General features: G+C 43.6%; 1 protein-coding gene across 2 annotated transcripts; it reads left to right on the top strand.

The window, feature by feature from the left end:
* The first annotated feature begins 5,429 nt into the window (after nucleotides 1-5,429).
* Nucleotides 5,430-7,993, top strand: LOC123083307 (chaperone protein ClpB1). Of its 2 annotated transcripts, none has more exons than XM_044505377.1 (6): nucleotides 5,430-6,260; nucleotides 6,356-6,504; nucleotides 6,601-6,938; nucleotides 7,024-7,291; nucleotides 7,372-7,569; nucleotides 7,725-7,993. In XM_044505377.1, exons 1-6 carry the CDS (start codon nucleotides 5,501-5,503, stop codon nucleotides 7,878-7,880), a joined length of 1,869 nt encoding a protein of 622 aa, XP_044361312.1. In that variant the 5' UTR covers nucleotides 5,430-5,500; the 3' UTR covers nucleotides 7,881-7,993. The 2 variants fall into 2 exon arrangements, with proteins under 2 accessions (XP_044361312.1, XP_044361311.1); XM_044505376.1 differs by having other exon boundaries at nucleotides 5,430-6,266.
* The last annotated feature ends 437 nt before the right edge of the window (nucleotides 7,994-8,430 follow it).

The following is an 8,430-nucleotide window of genomic DNA, read 5'->3' as shown; positions in this document are numbered from 1 at the left end:
ACTGGATTTTTACAGTAGATTTTCTACTCCAAGCTAAAGCCCAAACATCTGAATTTACACTGATTTTAATTTACACTAATTAAAAGTGCACATTCAGAAAGACACATCCAAGAGAGGAAAAAATCTGAACATTTACTAATTCTACACGGGAGCAAACAAAATAAAGAAACAATTTAGAGAGCAAAAAACTGAATATTTATGAATGAACATTTGTTATGACAAGATTTACAAGTTCAGTCTCTAGCAAAGACTGAACATACAAATCCAGCTTTTAGCAAAGACCAGATTTACTATTCAGTCTTCAGCAAAGACTGAACATTTCTAAATATAGTGAACATTTCTGAACATGTGTCAATTGCTCTTAATTGGCCAAATTTCTTAACGTTTCAAAGACTTACAACATGGAACATCAACATCGGCAAAATGAAAGATTGGAAACAAAAGCCCTTGCCGTGCTAGGGCTCAACCGGGGTAGCTGGAATGCTCAGTTCACTAAAAATGCTTGATTGCGGTTTATGTTGCTATTTATTCAGTGTCGGAGGAATATCACGTTTTGTATGTTTCTTTTTCCAGGAGTGTAAGCGATCAAGATTACACAGGAATGTATTGTGACGCGCTAACTGTCAGGTAAACTTTTTTATTTTCAGATGTTTCATCTGGCAAAAGAAAATGGAATTCTGAACCTAATGCAGCAAAAGACCATGGTTTCTGCGGGGCTTTTTCGTATCGTGGGCAGCGAAGCCGCCGAGATCCTCATCCACCAGCTCCTCCTCCAGGTCCCCAGAGGCTGCTGCGGAAGTCGACGGCATGGGGAAGACGGAGGACGGGGGCTCCTCCTCAACATCCCAGGCTCCTCCTCCAGGTCCTCCTCGTGCCCAAGGGCTCTGCCATGGTCTGAAATTGTCTGAAATTGACTGAAATTTTTATCTTCTCTGTCTGAAATTACCCAAGGTTTACAGTAGTGGTTAACTGGACATTTGTTACAGTAAGGATTTGATCTTAGCATTGGTTACAGCAAGCTAAAATTTGATCTTAGCATTGGTTACAGTAAGGATGTTAGTAGTGATTACAGTACTGTGAGCTTGTGCTTTGTGGTACATTTCTGCATTTCTGCAGGCTCCTCGCCGGCTCCTCCATTTCTGCAGGCTCATCTTTAGGTACAGACATGATGTCCTGAGCCGACTGTTCTTGGTGCTCCTCTATCATCTGGTCCATCTTTAACTTCAGACATCTCTGGGGCTTCTTGTCCTCCATATCTTCAAGCAAGACATCGGATTGTTATGTCAAAATGATCTGGTCTCTTTCTGTTTGTTTACCATCTTGCAGTCAGCTCTCACAGAATATTGTCACTACTGTTAAAACTGAAAACTGAGCATGTACTCATCTCTGTAATGGATGCAGATACTGCTAAATCTGGCCTGAATTTGCTGCTAATGCTAGAACATGCTCAACACTGCCCTGTTTCAGTCTTGTTTTTGCAGAACTGAAGCAATTTACTGGCACCATTTTGCATCTTGCCATTACAGTACAAATTCCCACCTGCTCCCCTGTTTCTTGGTCAAAACTGAATGTTGAACGCACTGGGAATGTTGACAGAGTTTTGGTCAAAACATTAGATGATGTGAGCCTTTTCAGCTATCCAAAGTTTCAGCCATATTGCTTGCCAAATCATAACACACACACACACACACACACACACACTGAATTTACTGAATCATGCATGATTCAGTTAACTGAATTTACTGATCATGCATGATTCAGTTAACTGAATTTACTGTCAATAGCTGTCAATTGCATGATTCAGTTAACTGAATTTACTGAATCAAATTACAGAAGTTTGCACAGTTATTAAAACTGAAATATTCAGTTAACTGAAATTACCAAAAAATTCTGTAACTGAACAGTTTTCTTTAACTGAATTCAAATGAGATCATATTTGTATTCTAGTTTGCCTCGAGTTCTGTTACTGAACAATTTACTTTATTTGTTTTCTAGTTTGCCTTCTCCATCTTAAATGAGAACATATTTCAAATTCAAGTAATAACAGCAGACAACAAAAAAAACAGCAGCAGCACAGTCCATACATGATTTATTTCCATACATGCACTCCATGTTTCCAATAAACCAGCAGCAGCAGCTCTTGGTCAAGTATATGCAAACCAAGATAACCAACTTACAGTGAGAAACCAAGATCACTGGTGGTCAGGTTACATCGCCCCCCCTCTCACCACAAAAGAAAAAAAGGACAGATTGAAGTATACCCACATTGCATCTGGATTTAATAATCATCTTAAATAGGTAATACTCTAGGTTGTCTATTCAGCCAATGTAAGCATTTATAGGTTGATATAACTTGTGCATTCATCCCCTGCTTTTGGATTCTGCAGGCAAGTTTGGTGAAGTGTTGGTTTTTTTACTTTTACTGCTGTGTAAGTGCACATTCCTGTTGTAGATGGCAAATGAACAAGAGAATAATCATACACTTGTTTCAAATAATCATACACTTGCTCTAAAATTGCAGGTCGCCATTGGAATGGATGTTGATGCCTCGGAGTTCTACTAAACTTCAAGGTAAGAATTCATCTCCAGTAGAGGTTTTATTCGGACCATGCAGTGTAAAATTCAGAATATGCAGTGGGCATTTCTAGTTTCAGAGACGATTACAGGAGTTTCAGTGTAAAATTCAGAATTTACAGTGAATATTCAGAATATGACATGAGTACTGTCAAAACAAGGCTGTGACTCTGTTTCAGAGATGATTACCGAATGAATTCGTTTGCTATGCACAACTAGTTTGCAGTTGGTTTCAGAGATGGTTACTGTCAAAATAATGACTCTGTTTGCACTTAGCACTTAGTTTCAGAGATTGACCCTGTGTTAGGCAGGATTTGATTGATTGTTCTCGGAATTGATTGTTTCCTCCCTTGATTAACTGGGCAGTGCGGATATCCTAATGTTAACAAGGCAGGATTTGCTTGATTGGGCAGGAAAATTACCTCAACTCCCGCGGCGGCGACGGGGAAGGAACAATGGCGGCGGCCCTCGATCGGGCGCGCAGTCGTCTCCAGGCGGGGAAGGAGCAACGGCAGCCAGGGACTTGCCCAACTCCCCCACCGGATTGGGTGGCTGCGGCGGCCGTGAGGAAGTGACCAGGGACGCGACCAGGGCGACGAGGAGGAGGCGCCCGTCAGCCATGGAGCCACCGCCCATGGAGGTGGTCGCCGCGTAGGTGCAGGTGGGCGGCGGCCAGGTGGGCAGAGGCGGCGCAGCTGGGCAACGGTGGTGCAGCTGCGCGGCGGCACCGGCTGGGCCCTACTGCCGGCTGGGGGAGGAAGAAGCAGAGAGGGGGGGTTGATTATCAAGAGATTTAAAAAGCTAAGGTCTTTTTTGCAAAACTGCAATTGCACTGCGCCCGCGCCAATAATTTCAGAACGGAGGGACTCATGTATGGGAGAACCAACATTCAGTCGAAACCGATGAAAACCATGAGACAAAGATGTTTTGAAGTTTCGAAAAAATCAGAAAAAAGAAATCGGGATGTTAAGAGGATGATGTTTTATTGCCACACAAAATTTCAATTTGAAACACATTACGAGATGTGAGCTATGAAAAAGAGAAAATCAGCGTTGAATAGTGTCGAATAGTAATGTCACTATTCGGGGCTGAATTTGTCTTTTTTGTAGCTCACATCTTGCAATGTGTTTCAACTTGAAATTTTGCGTGGCAACAAAACATCACCTTCCTAACATCCCATATTTTTTTAGATTTTTTCAAAACTTTAAAATATGATTTCCACGAAGTTTTTTATCGAACGTGGCAACAAAACATGCCGCACCGTTTGATTACAACCTTGATCTTGTGCGGAGACTCGTGCAGGCATTGTGGTTTTGAAATATTGCAACCCTGGGGATTCCAGCAGATAACCTGCAGATTTACACGACAGTACACGACTAGGCAGACTAGATTGCATCTATCTACGTACTCCCTGATTCATATGACTATTTGTCTTAAATTTGTCTAGACACACCTATATATATAGACACGTTTTAGTGTCTAGACAAATCTAACGCAAGTAATAGCAATATGAATTGGAGGGAGTAGTAAAGAAACTTTTGATTGAAATCTCTAAAAAGATTATATTTAGGAACGGATGGAATAATGTTATACATAAAAAACTTTTGAGATGTGGTAGTTTATATAGACATGGTCAAATCCACTGTACATATTGCTACTTCTCTATATATATGCTTGAATCAATAACATGGCATTTATTATTATTAAGAGGATGGCATTTTTGAACTTTGATCATGACAATTTTCATAAAGAGGATTGCATTTTTTATTATAAGAGGATGGCATTTTTTTAAAATTTTGACCGTGACATTTTTCATAAAGAGGATGGCATTTATTAGAAAGAGTATAGGATTTTTTTAAGAGGATGGAATTTATTATAAAGAGTATGACATTTTTTATTATAAGAGGATTGCATTTTTATTATTAGAAGATGGCATTTTTTATCATGGCATTGTTTTATGAAGGCATTTTTTTATAAATCAGCCATGCATGATTTCTATATGATGGCATTTTTTTTCCTTTTTTGTGTACTACTTGCTCCGTTCCTAATATAATTTTTTTAGAGATATTAATACAAACTACTTCCTCCGTTCCTAAATATAAGTCTTTTTAAAGATTTCACTATGGACTACATACGGAGCAAAATGAGTGAATCTACACTCTAAACTATGTCTACATATATTCCTATGCGGTTCGTAGTGAAATCTTCAAAAAGACTTATATTTAGGAACGGAGGGAGTACATACGAATGTATAGACATATTTTAGAATGTAGATTCACTCATTTTGCTTTGTATATAGTCCGCATTGAAATCTCTAAAAAGATTATATTTAGGAACGGATGGAATAATGTTATACATAAAAAACTTTTGAGATGTGGTAGTTTATATCTTTTTTAGGGGGTTTATATGTGTATTGTCAGTTTTTGTTTCCTATTTCTATGTAAATGGGCTGCAAGGCTCGGGAAAGGACCCGACTTGGGCTGGGCTGATTCGTCTGCGGGGGGGGGGGGGGGGGGGGGGGGGGGGGGGGGGGTCGCTCTGGCTAATCGATCGCTGGAGTTGTTGTATGCGTGAGTCCATATCCTCAAAAAAAAGAAGCGTGAGTCGATGAGACGGCTCCGGAGGTGACAGTGAGCCCAGATCGGATGATCGATGCGGAGGTGTCCGTGTCCGTGTCCGTGTCCGAGTAGGGTTAGTGCTTGATTTGAGTCCATCACCGAGTCGTGGTTTAGTACTCTACATCTATCAGCTGCGCTATATATATATATATATATATATATATATATATATATATATATATATATATATATATATATATATATATATATATATATATATAGCCACGTCCCCTTTGAAAGCCAGAAATCCATCGATTCCGGCGCGCGGCGTAGCAGAGAAATCAGAAAGAGAAGAGAAGAGAGAAGAGATGGAGCAGGCTATGCTGGCTAGGGTTTTGGCCGTTACTAGCGTTGGTTTGTCGTGGGCAGTAGTGTGGAGCCTCTTGTCGCAACAGCTCAAGCCCTTCTCCACGCCCGCCATCCTCAGGACCTTGGACGCCGCCGCCTCCGATCCCGTCACCGGCCGCGACGACGACATCGACCGCGTCATCTGCATCCTCTGCCGCCGCACCAAAAACTGCGCCGCCCTCGTCGGCCCCGCCGGCGTCGGCAAGACGGCCATCGTCGAGGGCCTCGCTCGGCGCATCGCTGCGGGGGCGGTCCCCGAAGCCCTCGCCGGGGCCCGCGTGGCCGAGCTCGACGTCGGAGCCATGGTCGCGGGGACCCACTGGCGCGGCATGTTCGAGCAGCGCTTGAAGGATGCCATCAAGAAGGCCGAGGACTCCGCCGGCAAGCTCATCCTCTTCATCGACGAGATGCACATGATTGTCGGTGCCGGCGATCAGCGTGGTGGCACCGGCGACGCCGCCAACATCCTCAAGCCCGCGTTGGCCCGTGGCCGCATCCGTTGCATAGGTGCCACCACAACCGAAGAGTACCGCAAATACATCCAGAAGGATGCCGCGCTCGAGCGGCGCTTCCAAAGGGTTGACGTCAACGAGCCGACCGTCCAGGCAACCGTTGCCATCCTGCAGGGGCTGAAGCAGCGCTACCAAGACTACCATGGACTCACAATTCGCGACGATGCTCTGGTTGTTGCTGCGCACCTCGCCGGCCGTTATATTACAGGTATTGGTACGTTCATGATAAGATTTGTGCATTTTGTAGGTTTACTTTTGTAGGTTTGTGCATCTTGAAGAAATTGTCGATTTTCTTGTTTTCAGGTCGCCAGTTTCCTGATAAAGCAATTGATCTGATGGACGAGGCATGCACTTCCCTGAAGTTGCATCAACCAAAACAAATTAGAGATAAGAAAACTAGCACTGTAAATGCAGTGGAGGAGCTAACCGTTGGTCCATGTCATATTGCACAGGTAAATTCACATTTCCTTGCTAATAATAGAATCTATATGAGTAGTGTCCATTTGTTTCAATGTGATGCTCATGCCATGTTCTTTTGTTATATGAAGGTTGTGAGCCGATGGACTAAAATTCCGATCGCTACACTTGGCCGAGAGGAAGAAAAGTTTAGCCACCTAGTAGACAGATTGCATGAGAGAGTCGTTGGACAGCATGAAGCGGTTAATTTGGTCGTGCAAGAAGTGTTGCGTTCTAGGGTCGGCTTTGATCAATCTAGCCAACCAATCGGTTCTTTTCTATTTTTGGGGCCGACTGGTGTTGGGAAGACAGAGCTTGCGAAAGCACTTGCCGAGAAGCTGTTTGACAATGAGAAGATGTTGGTCCGCTTTGACATGTCTGAATATGCCGACAGTGGTTCTGTGCAGCGTCTCATTGGAGGATCTCGAAGGTTTAACTTGTACACTCTTTGCACACATATTTCTTTCCTAAACTTCCTTCTCATATCTCACTTTTTTTCATTTGACTTTCTGAAGCTATGAAGAAGATGGACAGCTTACTGATAAAGTAAGGAGCCAACCATATAGCGTTGTTCTTTTTGACGAGGCGGATAAGACGCATCCCTCGATATTCAAGGTTCTCATTCAACTCCTCGATGATGGCGTGTTGATTGATGGAAAAGGACGGAGCGTATATTTCAAGAATACTATCATCATCATGAGCTCAAATCTAGGAGCAGAGAACCTGTCAGCTGGAATGGCCGCAGAAAACATGGAAACTGCACGGGATCTTCTTATGGAAAAGGTATGTGTATCCCAAACTGTCTCTTTGTAAAGTCCTCTTGGGCACTCTGCTGATCGACATATTTACCTGATCTTGCACAGGTTGAGAAACGCTTTAAGCCTGAATATATCAACAAACTGAGTGAGACTGTGATATTTGAGCCGCTTTCGCATGACGAACTGAGGGAGATTGTGAAAATCCAGATGAAGAGTGTTGTTGCTATGGCAGCTAACAAGGGCATCTCTCTGTTTGCATCAGATGCCGCCTTGGACCTCATTTGGTCAGAGTCGCACGACACGGTAAGTACATGTTATTTTCATCACCAAAACAAATCACACTTATTTTTTTGAAACTAAACCAAATAACACTTATCTGCGTAGCCTTTTGTATGTATGTAGAGTCTTTTGTCTGTATGTCCCGCTTACGATGCATATACATGGACTGTATATTGCAGGTGTATGGCGCAAGGCCTATTAAGAGGTGGATGAAGAAGAATGTGACGAGAGTTCTCGTGGACAAGCTGGTCAATGGAGAAGCATGCCAAGGATCGACCGTCTCCATCGATGCCGTCGATGATAGGAAGGGGCTGAAATACCACGTACTGAAGTAGAGGGAGGTGGTAGATCTACCGGGCTAGCTATGAGTTTTGCCGTGTGCATAGGCATATATAGCGAATATGTATGTTGTTAGTGATTAGCCACCAAGCACTTGTTGTTCGTACTGTATATTCATTATCTATAGCAAAATGGTATGTAAAGCTTGCAGGTTTGTGAGACAATGTTTGTTGCTTGCTGAGATTTATACTTACTTGTGTGCCCACCTTTGAAAACCTGTATGACTGACTGCTACTGAGTTGAAACCTTGTAATGAAAACTAAGCCCTGGAAGCGCCGACGGGTCGTCGGAGCAAATGGGGAAGATGCGGGCGCCGCCGCCAGTGTCTGGAGGCCTCAGATTTGACGGTTGGTGAAGTCGGACGCGAGTTGTCGCTGTCCAACGCGCGGGAGCAGACGCACGAAATAAGCGGCACGCGATGCCGTTTTCCTCCGCGCGCTGAACCCATTATACCGCGTGCGCGATTACGAGCGCAGGGGCTCTCTGGTCATCGCCGCCCAAGGGACAACCCCCCCTCAGGAGGAAGGTGGAGCAGCAGCAGCAGCT

Source organism: Triticum aestivum, chromosome 4A (genome assembly GCF_018294505.1).
Source record: "Triticum aestivum cultivar Chinese Spring chromosome 4A, IWGSC CS RefSeq v2.1, whole genome shotgun sequence".
Taxonomy (NCBI): Eukaryota; Viridiplantae; Streptophyta; class Magnoliopsida; order Poales; family Poaceae; genus Triticum; species Triticum aestivum.
The sequence above is the reverse complement of the archived record's forward strand: the minus strand, read 5'-3'. Positions and strand labels throughout refer to the sequence as shown.

What these genes read in the sequence shown, in the direction of transcription:
- LOC123083307 (XM_044505376.1), top strand. Translation starts at nt 5,501, where the DNA reads ATGGAGCAGGCTATGCTGGCTAGGGTTTTGGCCGTTACTAGCGTTGGT. An exon ending in CCGTTATATTACAGGTATTG is followed by an intron (nt 6,267 to 6,355) that starts GTACGTTCATGA and finishes TCTTGTTTTCAG; the next exon opens with GTCGCCAGTTTCCTGATAAA. An exon ending in GGTCAGAGTCGCACGACACG is followed by an intron (nt 7,570 to 7,724) that starts GTAAGTACATGT and finishes TGTATATTGCAG; the next exon opens with GTGTATGGCGCAAGGCCTAT.